This window comes from Mustela putorius, unplaced genomic scaffold, assembly GCF_011764305.1.
Source record: "Mustela putorius furo isolate JIRA1106 unplaced genomic scaffold, ASM1176430v1.1 tig00000224_pilon_pilon_pilon, whole genome shotgun sequence".
Classification (NCBI taxonomy): Eukaryota; Metazoa; Chordata; class Mammalia; order Carnivora; family Mustelidae; genus Mustela; species Mustela putorius.
In genome coordinates this window covers 17,355,757-17,382,751 of record NW_025421321.1, presented here as the reverse complement: position 1 = coordinate 17,382,751, position 26,995 = coordinate 17,355,757, and the positions used below count along the sequence as shown (strand labels likewise).

At 36.5% G+C, this 26,995-nt stretch overlaps 1 protein-coding gene across 6 annotated transcripts in view; it reads left to right on the top strand.

Annotated features, from left to right (window-relative positions):
• Positions 1–26,995, top strand: part of TSGA10 (testis specific 10) — a 151,475-nt gene that overhangs the window by 69,438 nt on the left and 55,042 nt on the right. For all 6 annotated transcript variants that reach the window (XR_006606012.1, XM_045077804.1, XM_045077803.1 and 3 more), the window contains exon 15: positions 5,457–5,642. Coding sequence is in view for 5 of the 6 variants with exons in the window: in XM_045077804.1 (XP_044933739.1) it covers positions 5,457–5,642 (186 nt within the window). In the remaining variant the exon portion in view is untranslated. The remainder of the gene's footprint in view (positions 1–5,456; positions 5,643–26,995) is intronic.

Sequence of the window (26,995 nt, the reverse complement as noted above, 5' to 3'; positions counted from 1 at the left end):
ACAAACCAAAACCACAGTGAGATACTATCTCACACCAATCAGAATGGCTAAAATTAACAAGACAGGAAACAACAAATGTTGGTGAGGATGTGGAGAAAGGGAAACCCTCTTACAGTGTTGGTGGGAATGCAAACTGATACAGCCACTCTGGAAAACAGTATGGAGGTTCCTCATGAAGTTAAAAATAGAGCTACCCTGTAGCCCCACAATTACACTATGGGGCATTTACCCCAAAGATACAAATGTAGTAGTCTGAAGGGACACCTGCAGCCCAGTGTTCATTTCAGCATTTTCCACAATAGCCAAACTGTGGAAGGGGACAAGATGTCCATTGACAGGTGAATAAATAAAGATGATGTGGTATATCTGGAAAATTAGTATATATGGAATAAATGGAATATTTTTCAGCCATCAGAAAAGATGAATAGTTTCATTTACATCAATGTGGGTGGAACTGGAAAGTATTATGCTAAGCAAAATAAGTCAGAGAAAGACAATTATCATATGGTTTCACTCATATGTAGAATATAAGAAATAGCACAAAGGATCAGAAGGGAAGGGAGGGAAAACTGAATGGGAAGTCATCAGAGAGGGAGAACCACAAGAGACTCTTAACTATAGGACAAAAACTTACGGTAATTGTGTGGTAGGCAGTAAGGAGGGCATGTGTTGTGATGAGTGCTGGGTGTTATATGCAACTGATAGAAAAAACTGAATTCTACATCTGAAACTAATTATATACTATATGTTGGCTAATTAAATTTTTAAAATAAATTAAATACTGTAACTGGATTGATGACTATAATAGGTATAGTGTTCCCTACATATCACTCAGACTATTAATAGGAACTTTGCACCCCAAAACTGTTTTCCTTGTTTTATATAACATCTCATTTATTATCAGTCTGCAAACATTTCCTGAACATTTTTGATGTATATGAGACTGTTTAAAACCTTGAGAGAGGGGCTCCTGGGTGGCTCAGTGGGTTAAGTCGCTGCCTTCAGCTCAGATAATGATCCCAGGGTCCTGGGATTGAGCCCGTCATTGGGCTCCTTGCTCAGCCTGTCTTTCTCTCTGCCTGCCTCTCTCTTCGCCTCGCCTGCCTCTCTGACTGCTTGTGTGCTTTCTCCCCCTCTCTTTCTGACAAATAAAGAAATATAATCTTTAAAAAAAAAGATTTTTTTAAAAAAACAAAAAACCAAAAACCTTGAGAGAGAAGAAATTCTGAGGACACCTAAACTGCAAGTAAGGCAGTAAGGCAGCAGCCTTACATTGGCAAAGCAGATGGTTTCCTACAAGTCTTGATTTTAAGGTGTCAACAACATAATACCATAAACAGTTGGAAGCTTCAGTGTCAGATAAGTCTGACCCCTCTTCTCACTAATAACATGGATTTAGATGGGCTGCTCAACCCTTCTGAGTCTCAGTGGCCCATCTGTAATTGGAAAGAAGGCCCAAGTGAGAAAGATAGACCTAACATAGTGAACCATTTAAGTATATTCTGGAAGAAGGTAGAATATAAATAAATGAATATCTGAACATTTAATGTACTAAGCTTTCAGTACATTCATTTCAGTACATTCAGTACATTCAGTGTTAGACTTTTCTCCCTAGCCTGTCACATTACCTGAAATTCCACCATTAAGTACTGGGTCTTTTAGGTTGTGGAATTGTATTTTCAGACATCACACATAAGGCTGCTCTCAGCTGGTGGCATCCTAGTATGAGGGTTTTTTGGTTTTTGTTTTTGTTTTTTCAGGAAAAGAATGCTTTTTTTTTTTTTTTATATTATGTTCAGCTAGCCCAAATATAGTACATCATTAGTTTTGTTTTTTTAATACTTTTTTTATTATGTTCAGTTAGCCAGCCCAGAGTCCATTAGTTTTTGATGTGGTGTTCAGCGATTCATTAGTTGCATGTAGCACCCAGTGCTTATCATAACACATGCCCTCTTTAATACCCATTACCCGGCTACCCCATCCCCTCACCCTCCTCCTTTCTGAAACCCTCAGTTTGTTTCCCAGAATCTAGAGTCTCATGCTTTATCTCCCTCTCTGATTTCTTCCCATTCAGTTTTCCCTCCCTTCCCCTATGGTCCTCTGTGCTATTCCTTATGTTCTACATATAAATGAAACCATATGATAATTGTCTTTTTCTGCTTGACTTATTTCACTCAGCATAATCTCTTCCAGTTCCATCCATGTTGAAGCAAATGATAGGTATTCATCCTTTCTGATGGCTGAGTAGTATTCTATTGTATATTTGAACCATATCTTCTTTACCTGTTTATCTGTTGAAGGACATCTTGTCTTCTTCCAGTTTGGCTATTGTGGGCATTGCTGCTGTGAACATTGGGGTACAGATGTCCCTTCCTTTCACTACATCTGTATCTTTGGGATAAATACCTAGTAGTGCAATTTCTGGGTCATAGGGTAGCTCTATTTTTTAATGTCTTGAGGCTAGTATGAGGGGTGGTTTTTTTGTTTTTTTGTTTTTTGTTTTTAAGATTTTACTTACTTGACAGACAGGGATCACAACTAGGCAGAGAGGCAGGCAGAGAGAGAGGAAGGGAAGCAGGCTTCTCGCTGAGCAGAGAGCCTGATGTGGGGCTTGATTCCAGCACCCTGGGATCCTGACCTGAGCCGAAGGCAGAGGCTTTAACCCACTGAACCACCCAGGCACCCCTAGTATGAGGTTTTTAAAAGAGATTCATTTCACACAAAACTGTGTGGATCCAGCAGTCCCTTAAGAGAACAAACCATAGGTCCATTAAGAATTGTTGAATACTTGATTCATTCACTCATTCATTCAGTATGCTAGGTGCTGAGGTAGGTGCCAGACATGACAAACAGGAAAGAGAATGGCACCCCAATCAGTGCGAACAACAAGAGCAAAGGTGTAAGGCGGGAAAAGTGGGTTCTATAGCTCAAGGGGAGTATGTAAGTGGGTAATAATGCAGGGGGAGAAGCACTTGTTTGAACTCTTGTTTTTAGGAACCTTTTGTTGCAACATGAGCACAGAAGTTATTTGAAGAATTGGCGTTTTAGAGAGATAGTTCTGGCAATGTTGGCAAGAATAAATGAGAAGGGTAACAAAATCACAAAGAGAGAGATCATTTAGCAGGGGCTATATCCATAATTCAGTCAGGTAGCACAAAGAATTCCAGCTGAGACAACCCCAGCTTTGCTGTGGGGGAGTATTGCAATGAGCCCAGTTTTAGATCAGAGGGAGCTGAGAGGTACAGGGATGGGGATAGCCCCAGAAAGTGGTAAACAGATCCTGAAAGAGGGAATTGGAGAATACCAAGGAATAGTTTCACTTTCTTTCAAATGTTGCCTGTCTTGGGCCCCCCACTGCTCTGGCTGCTTTGAGTGGGTACAAAAAAGAGAAAATAGGGTCTCTGGTTGCCCAGAGGGAGGTGCAGTCGGTATTTGGTGGCCAGAAGAGACATTTAATACCAATCATTTTTACCGCTTAAACTTAAACTTTGAACCATGTGACCTGGGAATCACAAAACTACATTTAATAAAAAGGATGGTTCATATTTTAGTCAGAAAACTAAATGTAGTGTTTAAAAAATGGTTTCTATCTTCAAGGAATTCAGATGTTAGTGGGAAGACTGGACACCCTCACCTAATAGTGTAAAGCAATAAGGCAGTGTTAAGAGATAGTGAGTACTACAGAAAGTTAAAGAGAGTGGAGATTAATAGGGATAACATTTAGTTTATGTATACTGTACTCTGTACCTCCGAGGTACACACTGTGTACACAACTGTTATTTTTAGTAGAATGATGGAAAACACATCAGATTTTTAGTGGCACCTTCAGAATATCTGAATCTTGAAAGCCAATGCAGTAGTATAGTATGTTAACTTATTTACTAACAGAATTGGCAAAGATCTTTTGCATTAGCTATAGGTAACCAAACCACAAGGTGGAGATATTAACTGAATTTCAACCAGGCTTGTGATTAATCATATTGGTAAAAACTTAAATCTGACTTGAAAGCCTTACTACAGTGAGACATTGCTTATTACAATTTGGTCACTTTATAGTTCTGATAGAGATATTCAGTGTTTATTAACAGGTTAGGAGAGAAAGAGACGTAGTTCCTTTTTAATTAATTACCAAAATTATAAATGACATTTTAAGAAGGAGTTGACCAAACTGTAATACTAAAATATGTTTTTAAAACTATCCTCATAATGATTACTCAATATAGTATGTCATTTGTGGAGCTGATTGTTTTCCTTTAGAAATAAGATGCCCGGGATGCCTGGGTGGTTCAGTTGGTTAAGCAGCTGCCTTCGGCTCAGGTGATGATCCCAGCGTCCTGGGATCGAGTCCCACATTGGGCTCCTTGCTCATCAGGGAGCCTGCTTCTCCCTCTGCCTCTGCCTGCCATTCTGTCTGCCTGTGCTCGCTCTCTCTCTCTCTCTGATAAATAAAATCTTAAAAAAAAAAAAAAAGAAAGAAAGAAATAAGATGCCCTGGGGGCACTCCAGTGGCTCAATTTGGTTACATGACCAACTCTTGGTTTCTGCTCAGGTCATGAGCTCAGGGTTCTGAGATCAAGCCCTGAGTCAGGCTTGAAATTCTGTCTTTCCCTTTCCCTCTGCCCCCTCCCCTCACACACACACACACACACACACCTCTCTCTCTCTCTCAAATAAATAAAATATTAAAAAAGAGAGAGAGAAATAAGATTCCACTGTAGTCAGTCTGTCATGATAGACATTTTAAAGTTTTAAAAATGTGGTTCTATATCAAATGACCACTGTGACTGTATATTTATGAACAGTGTTTATTGGCATAGGTTTGGTATTTTACTTCTTAGTAATTTTGGGCAAATTAATAGGGTGGTGAATAAAAGTGAATCATAGAACTTAGTCCATGATGGAGAAAATTGAGGTTGGGGTAATGAATGAATGTCAGGCGTTGACAGGATATGTGCCAAACCAACAAAAATATCAGAAGCTGATGCCTGAGATATGTAAACAGTCAGAAGTTCTGTGACCAGTACAGCCTAGAAAAGCAGTCAAGAACAAGGGAATACACAGATACAAAAGGCAGAGACTCAAAAATCAGACCAACAAGTAGTAAGTAAACAGATATATAGGAAAAGGAGGCAATGAAGGATTTTGTTTGAACAAAAGCAAATAAATATAAATAAAGAACATATTCACCCAGGTTCTAAAGATAAGAGTAAACAGCTTAACTTTACTAGATGGATGAGTGTGACTCAGGAGCCAGGACAGATCCTGGTACCACTTCCTTTTCTTAATTACAAGATGTCTGACATTCTAAATTGAGTATGGATAGGATTCCTTGAGGTTATGTTATAAATCATACTGTAGCAAATAAATTTCCAATGACCTGGCAAATAATGTTTGATTTGCTCATATGTTGACCATTTTACATCTTTTGAAGTAATACCTAAGATTTGCTTTTTTAGGAATCTGAGAACCGGCAAATGATGGACCAACTCCGAAAAGCCAATGAAGATGCTGAAAACTGGGAAAATAAGGCCCGTCAAGCAGAAGCAGATAACAATACTCTCAAATTAGAACTTATCACTGCTGAGGCAGAGGGTAACAGATTAAAAGAAAAAGTAGATTCTCTCAACAGAGAGGTTGAGCAGGTAAGTTTGGGAAAATATACTTGTAGGACATTCTGCATCATTGTTAAAAGAGTTTTGTTTGACATTCTATAAATATATAAATAAACATTTAAATTATTTAAATATACTGTGAATTGTAGACTAACTATTCTCCTATATCCACTCTTGTTCTGCTTTAGTCTATTACCTGCCCTACAACTGGAATAATCTGGCATTTTAAAAAATTAGGAATTATTTCAAACATACTAAGAAAGTTTTAAAAAAAAAGGTAATATAAATAGCACACATATACCCATCTCCCTAGTTGAAGGATACTAACATTTTCCCAAGTTTCTTCAAGACTCTCTGTTTGTGAAAAAAAACAAAACAAAACAAAACAAAATATTATGGATACAACAATTTATCCTTTCACCACCTCTCTCCCTAATGGTTGGCATGGATAACTTTCATCAGTTGTGTAACTCTTTGGTATGTGTTTATACTTTTTCTGCATATTTATTACCCATACGTTATGTATAATGTTGTTTTGTGTGATTTAAGTTTTTAAGTGATACTCTAGATATCCATTTGCATTTTGCCTTTTTTGTTCCATATTATATTTTGAAATTTATCCATTTTGATACCTACAGTATATATCCAAGCAGTTGCATCTGTAGTCATTGTATAAATATTTTATTTTTAAAATTCATTCTGATATTAAAGGAAATTTAATTGTCTTCACATTTTCTATAATAAAATGCTGCAGCATACATTCTTTTACATTTCTTCTTGGGTGTATATTTTCTGGGTTAATGCCTGGAAGTGGAATATCTGGATCCAAGATATGGACAGTTTTAACTCTTATGTATATTGTCAAAGTGCTCTCCCAAAGTTTTACCCTTTCAATAGAAATCATGGAATTGTTATCAATACTTGATGTGTTCAGATTCTTGTTTTTTCTTTTTCCTATATAGTCTGTTTTCTTTTTCCTTGATTAAAAATGAAATTGGGGATCTTTTCATCTTTCTTGGCCATTCAGAATACCTCCTGTATAAATTTTCTCTTGATTCTCCCTTGAATGCATTTTTGTAAACTTTTGCCCATTTTCTATTGGGTTACTTATCTTTTTCATATTGATATGTAGGAATTACCTATATATTCTTGATAATATTCCTTTTAAAGACACCATGGTTATCCTTTCTCTGTGGCATGTTTTTTCACTGTGCTTGCAAGATAAACAGAAGCTTTAAATTCTGATTCTGTCAGAATTATCATCAGTCTTTTCCCATATGGTTTTTTTTATGTCTTCTCTAAGAAATACTTTACTATCCCAAGACTAGAAAGATATTTTCTTATATTTTAAAAGTTTTTCTAAAATTCTTAAAGTATGTGAAATTTTGCCCTTCACATTTAGACCTTTAATCCATTTGAGATTGATGTGTGTATGGTTTGAAATAGAGATGTGATTTTTGTCTTTGTGGATGGATATCCAGCATCCTTTCTTCACTGAATTATAAGTCTACTTTGTCTACTTTGTTTCCATTTGTTCTGCCCCATTGGCCATTTTATCTGTTTTCTAACAATAAATCCTTGGAGCTTCTATAGTTTTATGTTAAGCCTTAATATCTGGGATTAATGTTCCCCCCATTTTTAAAAAAATATTTTAAAGATTTTATTTATTTATTCATGAGAAATGGAGAGAGGCAGAGACAGAGGGAGAAGGAGAAGCAGGCTCCCAGAGAATTAGGGAGCCCAATGTGGGACTTGATCCCAGGACCCCAGGACCCCAGGATCATGACCTGAGCTGAAGGCAGATGCTTAACTATCCGAGTCACCCAGGCTCCTCTCCCCTGAAATGTTTTTGAAAATTTTATTTATTTATTTGAGAGAGAGTGTGTGTAAGCATGAGTGGGGGTGGGTGAGAGGCAGAGGGAGAAGCAGACTCCCCACTGAGCAGGGAGCCGGGAGCAGGGCTCCCTCCCTGGTCCTTGAGATCATGACCTGAGCTGAAGGCAGACACTTAACCCACTAAGCCACCTAGGCACCCCTGTTCCACATCTTTATCTATTCATCAGCCAGAGGAAATGTGGGCTATTTCCATAATTTGGCTATCGTAGATAATGGCTGCTATAAACATTGGAATGTATGTATCCCTTTGAATTAGTATTTTTGTATTCTTTGGGCAAATACCTAGTAGTGCAATTACTGGATCTTAGGGTAGCTTTATTTTTAACTTTTTGAGGAAACTCTGTACTGTTTTCCAGAGTGGCTTTACCAGCTTGCATTCCCCTTTCTCTACATCTTTGCCTACACTTGTTGTTTCTTGTGTTGTTTCTAGACATTCTGATAGGTTCGAGGTGATATCTCATTGTAATTTTGATTTGTATTTCTCTGATGATGAGTAATGTTGAGCATCTATTCATGTGTCTGTTGGCTGTCTGTGGGTCTTTTTGGAAACATCTATTCATGTCTTCTGCTCCTTTTTAATTGGATTATTTATTTGGGAGGTGTTGAGTTTTATAAGTTCTTTATGTATTTTGGATACTAATCCTTTATTGTTAATGTCATTTGCAAGTATCCTCTCCCATTCCAAGGTTGCCCTTTTAGTTTTGTGATTGTTTCCTTTGCTGTGCCTTTTATTTTGATGAAATTCCAGTAGTATATTTTGCTTTTGTTTCTCTTGCATTGAGAACTATCTAGAAAAAAATTGCTATGGCATGTGGCAGAGAAGTTGCTGCCTGTGTTCTCCTCTAGGATTTTTATGGTTTCAGGTCTCATATTTAGGTGTTAAATCCATTTTGAATTTATCTTTATGTTTGGTGTAAGAGAATGTCTTGGTTTCATTTTTTAGCATGTTGCTGTCCACTTTTCCCAACACTATTTGTTGAAGAGACTCTCTTTTTAAATTGGATATTCTTTCCTGCTTTTTTGAGTATTTATTGACCACATAGCTGTGGTTAATTTCTAGGTTTTCTATTCTGTTCTATTGATTTGCCTATTTTTGTGCTATTACCATCCTGTTTTGATCACTACAGCTTTGTAGTATAACTTGAAATCTGGAATTGTGATGCCTCCAGTTTTGGTTTTCTTTTCCAACATTCCTCTGGCTATTCAGGGTCTTCTGTGGTTTCATACAAACTTGGGATTGTTCTAGCTCTGTGAAAAATGCTGGTGGTATTTTGATAGGGATTGCATTAAATGTGTAGATTACTTTGGATAATATAGACATTTTAACAATATTTGTTCTAATCCATGGGCATGGAATGTCTTTCCATTTCTTTCTGTCATCTTTAATTTCCTTCATTGGTGTTTCATAGTTTCAGAGTACAGGTCTTTCACCTCTTTGGTTAGGTTTATTCTTAGGTTTTGGTGCATTTGTAAATGGGATTGATTCCTTCATTTTTCTTTCTGTGGCTTCTTTGTCTGGGTATAGAAATACAACAGATTTCTGTATGTTGATATTTGTGTCCTGTGGCCTTACTGAATTTGTGTATCAGTTCTAGTGTTTTTTTTTCCCCTTTTTGAATTTAAATTCAATTAGCCAAGGTATAGTACAGCATTAGTTTTTGATATAGTGTTCAGTGATTCATTAGTTCAGTATAGCATCCGTTGCTCATCATATCACGTGCCCTCTTTAATTCCCATCTAGCAGTTTTTTGATGGAGTCTTTCAGGTTTTTTATATAGAGTATCATGTCATCTGCAGATTGTGAAAGTTTGACTTCTTCCTTACCAATTTGGATGCCTTTTATTTATTGTTGTTTGCTGTGGCTAGTACTTCCAGTATTATGTTAAATAACAGTGATATGAGTGGACATCCTTATCTTTTTTCCTGACCATAGAGGAAAAGCTCTCAGGTTTTCTCCATTGAGGATATTAGCTGTGATTTTTTCTGTTTCTGTTTTTGTTTTTTTTTTGTATATGGCTTTTATTATGCTGATGTATGTTCTGTGTAAACCTACTTTGTTGAGGGTTTTTTGTCATGAGTCGATGTACTTTGTCAAATGCTTTTTCTGCATCTATTGAAGTGATCATATGGTTTTTATACTTTTTATTATTAATGTGGTATAACACACTGATTGATTTACAAATATTGAACCTCCCTGCAACCCAGGAGTAAATCAGACTTGATCATGGTGAATGATTTTTTTTTAGTAAGTTATTGGATTCAGTATTTGCCAGTATTTTATTGTGAATTTTTGTATCCAGGCTCATCAGGGATATTGACCTGTAGTTATCTCTTTTTATTAAAGTTTTAATTTATTTTTTAGTAATCTCTATGCTATGTGGGACTTGAATTCGTGACCCTGAGAACAAGAGTCTCTCACTCCACTGACTGAACCACACACTCCTGTCACTCCTATACTTCTCTTTTTTAGTGGAGTCTTTATCTGACTTTGTATTAGGGTACTGCTGGCCTCACAGAATGAATTTGGAAGTTTCTTTTTTTTCCTTTCCTTTTTTTTGGGAGTAGGGGGAAATAATTTGAGAAGAACAGATATTAACTCTTCTTTAAATGTTTGGTAGAATTCACCTGTGAAGTCGTCTGGCCCTGCACTTGTGTTTCTTGGGAGTTTTTTTAATTTCTGATCCAATTTCTTTGCTGTTCAAGTTTTCTATTTTTTCCTGTTTCAGTTTTGGTAGTTTATATATTTCTAGGAATTTACCGTTTCTTCCAGGTTGTCCAATTTGTTGGCATATAGTTTTTCATTATATTTTCTTATAATTGTATTTCTGTGGTCTTGATTGTTATTTCTCCACTCTCATTTGTGATTTTATTCATTTGGGTCCTTTATCTTTTCTTTGTGATAAGTCTGGCCAGAGTTTTACAATTTTATTAATTTTTTCAAAGAACTGACCCCTGATTACATTAATCTGTTCTATTGTTTTTAAATTTTTTTTCTATATGATTTATTTTTGCTCAAATTTTTATTATTTCCTTCCTTCTACTGTCTTTGCTTCATTTGTTGTTCTTTTTCTAGCTCATTTAGGTATAACGTTAGGTTGTGTATCTGAGATTTTTCTTGCTTCTTGAGGTAGGCCTGTATTGCTATATACTTCCATCATAGGACGGCTTTTGCTGCATCCCAAAGGTTTTGGAGTATTGTGTTTTCATTTTCATTTGTTTGCATGTATTTTAAAATTTTCCTTGATTTCCTGGTTAACCCATTAGTTGTTTAGTAGCATATTGTTTAACATCTATGTATACGTGCTTTTTCCAAATTTTTTCTTGTAGTTGACATCTAGTTTCATAGTGTTTTGGTCAGAAAAGGTTCATGGTATGGTTTTCATCTTTTGTATTTGTTGAGACCTGTTTTATGACCTAATATGTGATCTGTTCTGGAGAGTGTTCCATTTGCACTTGAAAAGAATGTATATTCTGCTGCTTTAGAATGAAATGCTCTCAATATGTCTATTAAGTCCATGTAGTCCATTGTGTCATCCAAAGCCATTGTTTCTTTGTTTATTTTCTGTTTAGATGATCTGTCCATTGATGTAAATGAGGTGTTAAAGTCCCTACTATTATTATGTTATTAAAAATTAAATCCTTTGTGTTTGTTATTGTTTTATATATTTTGCTTCCATGTTGGGTGTATAAATATTTATGTTATTATATTTTCTTGTTGGATTGTCCCCTATTTGGTTACATAATGCCTCTTATGTTTCTTTTTATACTTTTTGTTTTAAAGTCTAGTTTGTCTAAGATAAGTATAACTACTCCATCTTTCTTTTGACATCCATTGGCATGATAAATATTTCCCCATTCCCTCACATTTTCTCTGCAGATGTCTTTAGGTCTAAAATGAGTCTCTTGTAGGCAGCATATAGATGGGTCTTGATATTTTATCCATTCCAACATCTCATATCTTTTGATTGGAGCATTTAATCCATTTACATTCAAAATAATTATGATCACTGAAGTTATTTTTTAAATTTTCAGTGTATAGGGGAATTGAGGTTATTTTGTTTGATTTCTAGTTTTGTTTTACATTATGATGAAATAAAATGGCTTATATGATATTCATTCTTTGGTATCTGTTAAAATTTGCTTAGTGGTAAGGTGCACAATTAATATTTGGTAATACTCTGCATGAGCCTGAAAAGCATGTGTATGAACTTATTTTGGGGGAATGTATGTATGTTGTATAGATTTATATATACATGTGCTTACTTATTAATAGTGTCATTCACTTCTTACAAATCCTTACACTTTTGTATTCTTTATCTTTCAGTTACTGAAAGAAATGTGTTAAGATTGTCCTGTAATTGTGGATTTGTCTATTTTTCTCTGAATGATAACTGATTTTGCTGTATTTTTAAGACTTCTGTTTGTTCAGCATTTTATATCTTTATGATGAAAATGTAAATGTGTAGCAAGTTACCTGAATAATACTTTCTGCTTAAAATTGTGTTTTATATATTAATAAAGCTATCTGGTTTGTTTATTGTTCACAAACTGCTGAATATCTAACTTTTTAAAAAAGATTTTATTTATTTATTTATTTATTTTTGTCAGAAAGAAAGAGAGAGAGAACAGAAGTAGGGGGTGTGGGAGAGGGAAAAGTAGGATCCTGCTGAGTCGGGACTCAGTTGTGAGGCTTGACCCCAGGACCCTGGGATCATGACCTGAGCCCAAAGGCAGATGCTTAACAACTAAGCCACCCAGGTGCCCCTAGATATCTAATTTCTAATCACCTGTATTGAAGTAGGGATGCCTGGGTGGCTCAGTTGGTTGAGCTTCTGCCTTTAGCTCAGGTCATGATCCCAGGACTTCCTTCTCAGCAGGGAGTCTGCTTCTCCCTCTACCTCTGCCTCCCCACCACTCAGGCTCTAGCTTGCTTTCTCTCTCTCAAATAAATAAATAAGTAAAATTGTTTAAAAAACTATATTGAACTATAATTTACATGCAATAAAAAACAATTTAAAGTGTGATATGATGGTTTTTGACAAATTAATACATTTTCACAATCACTATAATCAAGTCCTAGAACACCCCATTACCTCCCTAATCTTCCTTCAAGCCATTTTGCAGTCAGTCCATCCATCCTAGTCCCTAGGCAACTACTGATTTGCTTCCTGTCCCTATTACTGATTTGCTCTCTCTAGAATTTTATATATATGAAATCAGGTAGTAAGTATTCATTTGAATCTTGACTTTGCTCTCTCAACATAATGATTTTGAAGTTCATGCATGTTATTGTGTGTTAGTTTCATTATTCATTCATATTGTTGTAGAATATTCCATTGTAGAGCTATCTCACAATTTGTTTATGCACTTTTTGACAGACATTTAATTTGAACATTGGTCTGCTCAGTGTGACATAACAAACTATCACAAATTGGGTGGCTTAAAGAATAGAAATTACAGATTTATATTCTCTTATTTCTGGAGTCTGGAAGTCCAAGATCAAGGTGCTGGCAGTTTAACTTTCTTCTGAGGCTTCTCAACTTGGTCTGCAGATGGCCACCTTATTACTGTGTCCTCACAGTGCCTTTCTTTTGTGCCTGTACATCCGTGATGACTCTCTCTTCTTGTATGTTTACCAGTCATCATGGCCCCATTCTTATGACATCATAGTCTTAATTACCTTCTTAAAGGCCCTATCTCCAAATACATTCACATTCTTAAAGGCCCTATCTCCAAATACATTCACATTGGGTGCTTAGGCCTTCAACAGATGCATTTTGAGGGGGAAAAATTTAGTCCATAACAAGTTGTAGTTTTGGGCCATTATGAATAAAATTGCTATGAACATCACATGTGAGTCTTTGTACGTAGGTTTTTATTTTTCTTGGATAAACAACTAGCAGTGATCTTGCTGGATCATATGATAAGTGTGCTTAATTTTGTATGAGACTGACAAACTATTTTCCAAATTATATCACTTTACACTCCCACTTGACTTGAATTAGAGTTCCAGTGGTTCTACACCTTTCAAAACACATGTGTTGGTAATAGATGTGTACAGCTATCACACTATAGTTTTAGTTTGCATTTCCTTTTTGACTAATGGTGTTGAGCATCTATCCACATTCTTATTGATCATGAAAATATCTTCTGTGAAGTATCTGTTCAAATCTGTTGCTAATCTTTTTATTGGGGTTCTTGTTACCAAAGTTGTAAGAATTTTTTTTTAACACTCTAGATGTTCCTTTGTCAGATACATGTATTTTTAAATATTTTCTCCCTGTCATTGGCTTGCCTTTTTATTTTAGATCTTTAGCAAAAGTTTAACTATTTTAAAATTTTTATTGTGTTATATTAGTCAATGTAATACATCATTAGGTTTTGATATAGTGTTCCAAGATAAAAGTTTTGAATTTTTTATGAAGTCCACAGTTTATCAATTTTTTCCCCATACTTTATAATTCTGTGTCCTATCTAATGAATCTTTGCATACACCAAGATTCATAGGCTTTCTTTTATGTTTCTTCTTGAAATCTTACACTTTTATGTTTTGGTCTATGATACATTTTGAATTAATAGTTATGTATGATGGAAGATAATGGTCAAAGTTTATTTTCTTTCATCACATGGATTTGAAGTCTTCCAGCACCATTTGTCAAAAACTGTCCTTTCACCACTGAATTATTTTAGCACTTTTAGCAAAAACAAAATGATCCTATATGTATAGATCTATTTATGAACTCTTCTGTCTCATGGATATACAATGTCCATTCTTAGCCAGTATCATAGAATCTTTTTTCATGTAACTTTATAGTAAGTCTTGAAATTAGTTAGTATGAGTCTTCCAAATGTGTTCTTTTTCAGAATGTTGGCTGCTATGGGGCCTCTTCATTTTCATATACATCTTAGAATGAGTCGTTTTCTATAGAAAAAAACCCTACCTACTTGGAGTTTGATAGCCTGGTATTGAATGCACAGATCAATATGGGGAGAGTGGAGATCTTAATGATTCTGAGTCTTCCAGTACATACATATAGTATATCCACATGTTTTATACTTTTCAGTGAATAGATATATATATTTTGTTATTATCCTATCATCTCATGGGTCTTTAAAGTACCACTATAAATGATATGTCATTTTTTAATTTTGTATTGCAGTGTTTGGTAGCCTGTACACAGAAATAGAGGGGATTTTGTTGTCTTTTATTCTGTAGTATTGCTTGAATTTAAATTTTTTAGTTCTAGTAGGGTTATTTTTGGTAGATTTTTAAAGGATTTTCTATATAAGCAATCATGTCCTTCACATATACAGTTTAACTTTTTTCCCAATCTGAATGCTTTTTATTTCTGTCTGGTAAGAATAAAAGTGGTGAGAGTGGACATCTTTGCCTGATTTGTCATCTTATGAGGAAAGGATTCAGTGTTTCTTTTGTGAATATGATATTAGCTATATGTTCTTGTAGAAATATTTGATCAGGTTGAAGACCTCTTATAAATTTATTTAGAGTTTCTTATCATGAATGGGTATGGAACTTCATCAAATACCTTTTCTATAATTATTGAGATAGTCATACCTTTTTAAAAATTTTTTTTTGCCAGTTAAAATGGTTACTACATTGATTGATTTTAAAAAATCTATTCCTGGAATAAATACCAGTTGTTCATGATATATTACTTTTTAAGTAAATTTTTATATTGCTAGAATTTTAAAATAAATTATTAGATTGCTAACATTTTAAAGAAATTGTTAAATTATAATATTTTGTTGTGGATCTTTGTATATGTTTCATGGGGATTTGTCTGCAATTTCATCATTGTCAGATTTTGTTTATCTGCCTTACAGATTAATGAGGTATGTACTTCATTAACCTCAATAACCAGGTTATTACTGTTAATATTGTCTTTTGATTGGAGCACTCAGACCATTTACATTTAAAGTAATTATTGATAGGTATGTACTTACTACCATTTTATACATTGTTTTCTTGTTGTTTGGTAGTTCTTGTCTGTTTCTTCTCCTTTTGCTCCTTTTCCTTGTGATTGGTATTATGCTTGTCTTTCCTTTTCTTTATTTTTTCGTGTATTTCTTATAGGTTTTTGGTTTGTGGTTACCATAAGGTTCTATATAACACTGTAAGTATAAATAGTCTGTATTAAATTGATGGTCACTTAACTTCTTCTTCTTTTTTTTTTTTTTTAAAGATTTTATTTATTTGTCAGAGAGAGAGCGAGTGAGAGCGAGCACAGGCAGACAGAGTGGAAGGCAAAGTTAGAGGGAGAAGCAGGCTCCCTGCGGAGCAAGGAGCCCGATGTGGGACTCGATCCCAGGACGCTGGGATCATGACCTGAGCCGAAGGCAGCTGCTTAACCAACTGAGCCACCCAGGCGTCCCAATGGTCACTTAACTTCTAATGCATTCTAAAAGAACTTTATTTTTACTTTCTCCTTCTTCCATATTCATATATTATGAATTTGTTGTCATGTTTTACATATTTTTATTTTGTGAGTTGCCTTAAATAATATTTTAAGATATAATTGATTTTACTACTTTTGCCTTTTAACCTTCATGCTAGCTTTATAAGTGACTGATCTATTAACCTTACTGTATATTTGCTTTTACTCATGAAATTATTTCCTTTCATAATTTTCTTATAGTTATGGCCTTTTTTTACCTTTATTTTTTTAAGTTTCTTTTCAGTGCTCCAGAATTCCATTGTTTATGCAACACACCCTGTGCTCCATGCAATACGTGCCCTCCATAATACCCACCACCAGGTTCACCCAACCTCCCACTCCCTTCCCCTCCAAAACCCTCAGATTGTTTCTGAGTCCACAGTCTCTCATAGTTTGTCTCATAGTTTGTCTCCCCCTCCAATTTCCCCCTTCTCCCCTCTAGCTCCCCAAAAATGCTGGTGGAATTTTGATTGGAATGGCATTGAAAGTGTAGATTGCTCTAGGCAGTATAGACATTTTAACAATGTTTATTCTTCCGATCCATGAGCATGGAATGGTCTTCCATCTTTTTGTGTCTTCTTCAATTTCTTTCAAGAGTGTTCTGTAGTTCCTTGAGTATAGATACTTTTCCTCTTTGGTTAGGTTTATTACCAGGTATCATATGGTTCTTGGTGCTATAGCAAATGCAATTGATTTTCTAGTTTCCCTTTCTGTATTTTTATTGTTAGTGTATAAGAAAGCAACTGATTCCTGTACATTAATTTTATATCCTGCCACATTACTGAATTGCTGTATGAGTTCTAGTAGTTTGGGGGTAGAGTCTTTTGGGTTTTCCATATAAAATATCATGTCATCTGTGAAGAGAGAGAGTTTGACTTCTTCATTGCCAATTTGAATACATTTTAACCCACTGAGCCACCCAGGCACCCCTAATACCTTTTATTTCTCTTTGTTGTCTGATTGCTGTTGCTAGGACTTCTAATACTATGTTGAACAAGAGTGGGAGAGTGGGCATAATTATGGCCTTTTCTACTTATCAAAGTCCCTTTAACTTTTCTTGTAAGGCTGGCTTAGTAATGATGAACTACTTTAACTTTTGTATGTCTCAGAAACTCTTTATCCCTCCTTCAATTCTGAATGATAACCTTGCTGGGTAGAGAGTTCTTTGTTGTAGGGTTTTTTTTTTTTTCCTTTTGTCACTTTGAATATATCATTCTGTTCTCTTCTGCAAAGTTTCTGCTGAAAAATCAGCTGGTAATGCCATGGGGTTTGCCTTGTATATAACTAATTGGTTCTCTCTTGATGCTTTTAAAATTTTTTATCTTTTATCTTTGACATTTTAACTATGTCGTGATGTGAACCTCCTTGGGTTCATGTTGTTTGGAACTCTCTGTGATTCCTGAACTTGGATGTCTATTTCCTTCCCAAAGTTAGGGAAATTTTCAGCTATTATTTCTTTAAAAAAGCTTTCTACCCTTTTCTTCCTCTCATTTCCTCTGCAATCCCTATAATGAGATTATTTGTTCACCTGATGTTGTCTAAGAGATCCTTTAACCTATCTTCCTTTTTAAAAAAGACTTTATTTATTTATTTGACAGATATCAGAAGCAGGCAGAGAGGCAGGTTGGGGGCGGGGGTGAAGCAGGCTGCCTGCTGAGCAGAGAGCCCAATGCGGGGCTCAATCCCAGGACCCTGAGATGATGAACTGAGCCGAAGGCAGAGGTTTAAACCACTGAGCCAGCCAGGCACCCCATCTTCATTTTTAATTTTTTTTTCTGTTTTGGTTGGGTGCTTTCCATTACCCTGTCTTCCACATTGCTGATTCATTCTTCTGTGTCCCTCCGGTCTATTGTTAATTCCTTCTAGTGTATTTTTTCATTTTGGTTATTGTATTTTTCAACACTAATTGGTTCTTTTTTATATTTTCTGTTTCTTTGCTGAAGTTCTGACTGAGTTCATCCAGTCTTCTCTCTAGTCCAGTGAGTATGTTTATGATCATTACTTTGATCTTTTTATCAGATGGATTGGTTATCTCCCATTTCATTTTGTTCTTTAAGGTTTTATCTCTTTCTTTTATCTGGAGCATATTCCTCTGTCTTAATTTTCCTTGCCTTTCTGTGTTTGTTTCTATGAATTAGGCAGAACAGCTACTTTTCATAAACTTGATGCAATGTTCTTGTGTGTGATCTTTCTCTGTGTAGAATGTGCCTAGTAAATTTTTCTGGCTGGCTAGAGCTGTGGCTGAATGGGCTAGGGGATCTGGGACACTCAGTGCTGAGACTGATGGAATGGATGGAGCTAAAGTGGGCATGGGTTGGGGCTGTCCTTGGATTCTCTGCACAGAGGGCAGCTTGGTTGGACAGCAGAAGCTGAGGTGGGTGGAAACCTGAGAGGTCCTGGGTTCCCTACACAGAGGGCTCTCTGGCAGGACAGCTGAAGCTGAAGTGGCTATAAGTCTTAGGGAGACCCAGAGCTCTCTAAACAGAGGACCTTATGATATGATGGCTCAACCTGAAGTGGGTGCAATTTGGGGAGTTCTTGGGTGCTCCGTAGTTGGGGCACCTTGTCAAGGTTTTTGGAGCCAATGCAGATATGGCCTTGGAGTGTTCCAAGGTATTTTGTTCCTGAATCATCTTGCCTGCCTTCATTTATAGGGAGCTTGAAATATTCTATTATATTTCTATTATGCTCGTATAAACTATACATCATTTTTTGTTATATTTATTGCTCTAAGAGTATATACCATGCATTTTTGATTGTCATAGTTTGTCTTCAAATAACATATTACTACATAGTACACTTTTATTTCTTCCCTATTTGTTCCCTCCCATCATTTATCCTACTTCTTCACCTATCCTATTTCTTCATCTATTGTGTACTCCATAGTGTTTTTATTATTTTCACTTTAAGTTCATTATTTCACTTTAAAGAAATTAAAATATGTGATGAATGAACGGCTTTTTAAAATTCACCCACATATTTACTATTTTTTATGTTTTTCCTTCCTTTGGTTGGATCCAAGTTTTCATCTATTATTATTTTCTTTTTGCTAGAAGAATTTCCTTTAAACATTTCTTGCAGTTTGTTGACATTAAACTCGGATCTTATTTGCATTAAAAAGTGTTTGTTTCACCTTCATTCCTAAAGAAGATATTTGCTGGATAGAGAATTGAGAATTCTAAGTTGGTAGAAATTTTTTTAGCATTTTAGCATTGTTGTTTCTTTTTTCTTAAAGTTTTTATTTAAATTTCTGTTAGTTAACAGACTGTGTAATATTAGTTTTAGAGATTCAATTTGATATAGAGATTCAATTCTTCTATACGACACCTGGTGCTGATCAAGTACACTCCTTAATCCCCATCACCTATTTAACACATCTCCCCCACCTCCTTTTTGGTAACCTTCAGTTCTCTATAGTTAAGTGTCTCTCTTTCTTGGTTTGCCTTTCTTTCTCTTTTCCTAATATTCTGCTTATCTGCCTTATGTAGTTTCTGGAGAGAAATCTGAAGTCAAGTTTATTTTTAGTTCTCTAAAATGTTCCTTTTTTTTCTTTCTTTTTGTTTACTCTGGCTATTTTTATTTTTATTGTTTGAATATTTTATTATTTTAGAGAGAGAGCACATTAGCAGGGGGAGAGGCAGAGGGAGAGGGAAAAGGGGGTAGAAAGAATCTCAAGCAGACTCCACACTGAGTCGGAGCCAGCCCAACACAGCGCTTGATCTCATAACCCTGAGATCATGACCTGAGTTACTCTGGCTATTTTTAATTTTTTTCTATTTATCACTGGTTTTTAGCAATAGCACTTTGCACAGTTGAAATTATGTTGTTTTCCTTGTGTTTGTTATACTCCATTATTTCATTAAATTCAGAAAATATTTGGCCATTATTTTTTTTTTAAAGATTTTATTTACTTATTTGACACACAGAGAGAGAGATCCCAAGTAGGCAGAGAGGCAGGCAGAGAGAAAGGGGGAAGCAGGCTCCCTGCTGAGCAGAGAGCCCGATGCGGGGCTCAATCCCAGGACCCTGAGATCATGACCTGAGCCGAAGGCAGAGGCTTTAACCCACTGAGCCACCCAGGTGCCCCTTGGCCATTATTTCTTCAAATATTTTTGGCTTCTCACTTTTTCTCTGTCTCATATTTTCCTGGAACTCCAATTCAAAGTACATTAGATACTTGATATTGTTCCACAAATCATTAACATTACATTTTTCTTCTGGTCTTTTTTTCTTTTTGCTTCATTTTGTATTGTTGCCATTTTTGTGTCTTCAAATCTAGTGATTTTTTTTTTCCTCTGACATATATAATATGCTATTAATTCCATTTAGTGAAATTTTTACTTTGTGGATTATATTTTCATCTTTAAGAAGTCTATTTTTTCCTCATTATTTTTTCCTCTAAATCCTTGAGCCTATTGAGTGCATTTATAAGAGCTATTTCAGTGTCCTTGTTTGCTAATTTCGTTATGTCTTCCACATTTGACTGTGTTGATTGATTTTTCTCTCTTTCTTCTTTTAAGATCTTATTTATCAGAGAGAGATATAGAGAGAGTGAGCACAAGCAAGGGGAACAGCAGGCAGAGGGAGAGGGAGAAGTAGGCTTTCTGCTGAGCAGAGATTGACCCCAGGGTCAATGCAGGGCTTGATCCCAGGACCCTGGAATCATGACCTGAGCTAAAGGCAGATGCCTAACTGACTGATCCACCTAGGCACACCATGACTGATTTTTCTTTTATTATAGATCTCATCTTCCTACTTTTGGCCCATTTAGTAAATTCTAATTGTATTCTGGCTATTGTTAATTTCATATCCTTGAGAACTGGATTTTGAAATTGTTGGATATATCTTACCTTGTCAAACTAAGTTACTTGACTTTCACTTTATCTTTTCAAGGATTATTTATAAGTTCTTCAGGTTAGCTCTAGAATAGTCTTTATTCTAGGGCTAACTTATCCCTACCACTAAGGTGTGATCTTCTATTCTCAATAGAGTTTTCTATTGAGTTCCTAGTTTTCTGCTGAATGCCTTGTATAGTCAGTGACATATCAAAGTGTCTCCACTCTGGATGATGATATACTCCCTGGTCCAATATCAGATGTAGGAATTGCCTGGCCCAGTTTTCTTGGTTATTGTTTTTTCCTAGGAAGTTGTTCTTTGCCTGGCTTCACAGTTTCACCCATGTATATGCAGATTTCTGGAACTCTGTCTTTGCTTAGCTCCCTTCTCTCTGGTGTTCTGCTCCACAAATTCTAAACACTTCAGCTTCCTGAAAGCTGATAATTGTCTTTTGAACTCATTGAGGTAACCAGACTGGTTCCTTTTCCTCATGGTCCAGAATTTGTATGTAAGCAAGATGCTACAGGAACTGTATTTACTTTGTTTTCTTTCCTTTAGAGATCAGAATTCTCTGCTACCTGCTATCCATGTATGAAAACAAGTTTTCCTTCCTATATTTTGTCAAATTTTCTAGCTGTTTGTGGCAACGAAGTAATTTAGACTCTTGTATCATGGATAATAGCTGTTTTTTACATTTTACTTAAAATCAGTTCATTAACATATAATGTATTATTATTAGTTTCAGAAGTAGAGTTTAGCACTGCATATAAAACTCAGTGTTCAGGGGCGCCTGGGTGGCTCAGTGGGTTAAAGCCTCTGCCTTCAGCTCAGGTCATGATCCCAGGGTCCTGGGATCAAGCCCCGCATCGGGCTGTCTGCTCCGCGGAGAGCCTGCTTCCTCCTCTCTCTGTCTCTGCCTGCCTCTCTGCCTGCTTGTGATCCCTGTCTGTCAAATTAAAAAAAAAAAAAAAAGATTTATTAAAAAAAAAAAAAAAAAAACCTCAGTGCTCATTACATCAAGTGCCCTCCTTAATGCCCATCACCCAGTTACCCCATACCCCTACCCATATCCCTTCCCGCTACTTCGGTTTGTTTCCTACAGTTAAGAGTCTCTTATGGTTTGTCTTCCTCTCTGATTTCATTTTATTTTATTTTGCCCTCCCTTCACCTATGTTCATCTGTTTTGTTTCTTAAATTTCACATATGAGTGAAATCATATGAGTTGTCTTTCTCTGATTGACTTATTTCACTTAGCATAATACCCTCTAGTTCCATCCATGTCATTGCAAAATAGCAAGATTTCATTCTTTTTGATGGCAGAGTCATATTCCATTGTGTATGTATATACACACCACATCTTCTTTATCCATTCATCTCCCGAGGGACATCTGGGCTCTTGCCATAGTTAGGCTATTGTGGACATCACTGCTATAAACATTATAATACCTGTGACCCTTAGAATCACTATGTTTGTATTCTTTGGGTAAATACAAGTGCAATTCCTGAGTCTTAGGGTAGCAATATTTTTAACTTTTTGAGGACACTCCATACTGTTTTCCAGAGCAGTTGTATTCCCCAGTTTGCATTCCCATCAACAGTGTAAGACAGTTCGCCTTTTTCCACATCCTTGCCAATAGCTACCTGTTGTTTCCTGACTTGTTAATTCAAGCCATTCTGTCTGGTGTGAGGTGGTATCTCACTGTAGTTTTGATTTGTATTTCCCTGATGCCAAGTGATGTAGAGCATTTTTTCATGTGTCTGTTGGCCATTTGTATGTCTTTTTGGTGTAATGTCTGTACATGGCGTCTGCCCATTACTTGACTGGGATTATTTTTTTTAACTTTTTTTTTTTTTTTTTTTTTGCTTTTTTTTTAAACTTTTTAAAATTTAGTTATTTTCAGAAAAACAGTATTCATTATTTTTTCACCACACCCAGTGCTCCATGCAATCCATGCCCTCTACAATACCCACCACCTGGTACCCCAACCTCCCACCCCCCCCGACTTCAAACCCCTCAGATTGTTTTTCAGAGTCCATAGTTTCTCATGATTCACCTCCCCTTCCAATTTACCCCAACTCCCTTCTCCTCTCTAACACCCCTTGTCCCCCATGATATTTGTTATACTCCACAAATAAGTGAAACCATATGATAATTGACTCTCTCTGCTTGACTCATTTCACTCAGCATAATCTCTTCGAGTCCCGTCCATGTTGCTACAAAAGTTGGGTATTCATCCTTTCTGATGGAGGCATAATACTCCATAGTGTATATGGACCACATCTTCCTTATCCATTCGTCCGTTGAAGGGCATCTTGGTTCTTTCCATAGTTTGGCGACCTTGGCCATTGCTGCTATAAACATTGGGGTACAGATGGCTCTTCTTTTCACAATATCTGTATCTTTGGGGTAAATACCCAGGAGTGCAATTGCAGGGTCATAGGGAAGTTCTATTTTTAATTTCTTGAGGAATCTCCACACTGTTCTCCAAAGAGGCTGCACCACTTGCATTCCCACCAACAGTGTAAGAGGGTTCCCCTTTCTCTACATCCTCTCCAACATATGTTGTTTCCTGTTTTGTTAATTTTGGCCATTCTAACTGGTGTAAGGTGATATCTCAATGTGGTTTTAATTTGAATCTCCCTGATGGCTAATGATGATGAACATTTTTTCATGTGTCTGATAGCCATTTGTATGTCTTGATGGGAGAAATGTCTGTTCATATCTTCTTCCCATTTTTTGATATGTTTGCCTGTTCGTGTGTGTTGAGTTCATTATAGATCCTGGATATCAACTATTTTTTTTAACTTTTTTTTTCTTTTCAATGTAACAGAATCATTGATTATGCAACACACCCAATGCTCTGTGCAATACGTGCCCTCCATAATACTCACCACCTGGCTCCCTCGACCTCCCATCCCCCGCTCCTTCAAAACCCTCAGATTGTTTTTCATAGCCCATAGTCTCTCATGGTTCATCTCCCCTTCCAATTTCCCTCAACTCCCTTCTCCTCTCCATCTCCCCATGTCCTCCATGTTATTTGTTATACCCCACATTATTATTATTATTTTGCATGTTGAGTTTGATAAGTTCTTTCTAGATTTTGTGTACTAGCCCTTTATCTGATAAGACATTTGCAAATATCTCTCTCCCTTCTGTAGTTGTCTTTTAGTTTTGTTAACTGTTTCCAATATCTATTGTCTTTGTGAATTTTGCATCCACTTATATTGACAAATTTTTATCCTGCTATAGGCTACATTTCTTTTTTTTAATTTATTTTTTATTTTCAGCATAACAGTATTCATTATTTTTGCACCACACCCAGTGCTCCATGCAATCCGTGCCCTCTAGAATACCCACCACCTGGTACCCTGACCTCCCACCCCCCGCCCCTTCAAAATCCTCAGATTGTTTTTCAGAGTCCATAGGCTCTCATGGTTCACCTCCCCTTCCAATTTCCCTCAGCGCCCTTCTCCTCTCTAACTCCCCATGTCCTCCATGCTATTTGTTATACTCCACGAATAAGTGAAACCATATGATAATTGACTCTCTCTGCTTGACTTATTTCACTCAGCATAATCTCTTCCAGACCCGTCCATATTGCTACAAAAGTTGGATATTTGTCCTTTCTGATGGAGGTATAATACTCCATAGTTTATATAGACCACATCTTCCTTATCCATTCATCTGTTGAAGGGCATCTTGGATTTTTCCACAGTTTGGCAACCGTGGCCATTGCTGCTATAAACATTGGGGTACAGATGGCCCTTCTTTTCACTACATCTGTATCTTTGGGGTAAATACCCAGGAGTGCAAAGGCAGGTCATAGAGAAATTCTATTTTTGATTTCTTGAGGAATCTCCAAACTGTTCGCCAAAGAGGCTGCACCACTTGCATTCCCACCAACAGTGTAAGAGGATTCCCCTTTCTCCACATCCTCTCCAACACATGTTGTTTCCTGTCTTGCTAATTTGGCCATTCTAACTGGTGTAAGGTGATATCTCAATGTGGTTTTAATTTGAATCTCCCTGATGGCTAGTGATGATGAACATTTTTTCATGTGTCTGATAGCCATTTGTATGTCTTGATGGGAGAAATGTCTGTTCATATCTTCTTCCCATTTTTTGATATGTTTGCCTGTTCGTGTGTGTTGAGTTCATTATAGATCCTGGATATCAACTATTTTTTTTAACTTTTTTTTTCTTTTCAATGTAACAGAATCATTGATTATGCAACACACCCAATGCTCTGTGCAATACGTGCCCTCCATAATACTCACCACCTGGCTCCCTCGACCTCCCATCCCCCTCTCCTTCAAAACCCTCAGATTGTTTTTCATAGCCCATAGTCTCTCATGGTTCATCTCCCCTTCCAATTTCCCTCAACTCCCTTCTCCTCTCCATCTCCCCATATCCTCCATGTTATTTGTTATACCCCACATTATTATTATTATTTTGCATGTTGAGTTTGATAAGTTCTTTCTAGATTTTGTGTACTAGCCCTTTATCTGATAAGACATTTGCAAATATCTCTCTCCCTTCTGTAGTTGTCTTTTAGTTTTGTTAACTGTTTCCAATATCCATTGTCTTTGTGAATTTTGCATCCACTTATATTGACAAATTTTTATCCTGCTATAGGCTACATTTCTTTTTTTTAATTTATTTTTTATTTTCAGCATAACAGTATTCATTATTTTTGCACCACACCCAGTGCTCCATGCAATCCGTGCCCTCTAGAATACCCACCACCTGGTACCCTGACCTCCCACCCCCCGCCCCTTCAAAATCCTCAGATTGTTTTTTCAGAGTCCATAGGCTCTCATGGTTCACCTCCCCTTCCAATTTCCCTCAGCGCCCTTCTCCTCTCTAACTCCCCATGTCCTCCATGCTATTTGTTATACTCCACGAATAAGTGAAACCATATGATAATTGACTCTCTCTGCTTGACTTATTTCACTCAGCATAATCTCTTCCAGACCCGTCCATATTGCTACAAAAGTTGGATATTCGTCCTTTCTGATGGAGGTATAATACTCCATAGTTTATATAGACCACATCTTCCTTATCCATTCATCTGTTGAAGGGCATCTTGGATTTTTCCACAGTTTGGCAACCGTGGCCATTGCTGCTATAAACATTGGGGTACAGATGGCCCTTCTTTTCACTACATCTGTATCTTTGGGGTAAATACCCAGGAGTGCAAAGGCAGGTCATAGAGAAATTCTATTTTTGATTTCTTGAGGAATCTCCAAACTGTTCGCCAAAGAGGCTGCACCACTTGCATTCCCACCAACAGTGTAAGAGGATTCCCCTTTCTCCACATCCTCTCCAACACATGTTGTTTCCTGTCTTGCTAATTTGGCCATTCTAACTGGTGTAAGGTGATATCTCAATGTGGTTTTAATTTGAATCTCCCTGATGGCTAGTGATGATGAACATTTTTTCATGTGTCTGATAGCCATTTGTATGTCTTTATTGGAGAAGTGTCTGTCCATATCTTCTGCCCATTTTTTGATATGATTGTCTGTTTTGTGTGTGTTAAGTTTGAGGAGTTTATTATAGATCCTGGATATCAACCTTTTGTCTGTAATGTTATTTGCAAATATCTTCTCCCATTCTGTGGGTTGCCTCTTTGTTTTGTTGACTGTTTCCTTTGCTGTGCAGAAGCTTTTGATTTTGATGAAGTCCCAAAATTTCATCTTCGCTTTTGTTTCCTTTGCCTTTGGAGACATATCTTGAAAGAAGTTGCTGTGGCTGATATTGAAGAGATTACTGCCTATGTTCTCCTCTAGGATTCTGATGGATTCCTGTCTCACGTTGAGGTCTTTTATCCATTCTGAGTTTATCTATGTGTACGGTGTAAGAGAATGGCCGAGTTTCATTCTTCTACATATAGCTGCCCAGTTTTCCCAGCACCATTTATTGAAGAGACTGTCTTTTTTCCACTGGATATTTTTTCCTGTTTTGTCGAAGATTATTTGACCATAGAGTTGAGGGTCCATATCTGGGCTCTCTACTCTGTTCCACTGGTCTATGTGTCTGTTTTTATGCCAGTACCATGCTGTCTTGGTGATCACAGCTTTGTAGTAAAGCTTGAAATCAGGTAACGTAATGTCCCCCCCCCCCCGTTTTATTTTTGTTTTTCAACATTTCCTTAGCGATTCGGGGTCTCTTCTGATTTCATACAAATTTTAGGAT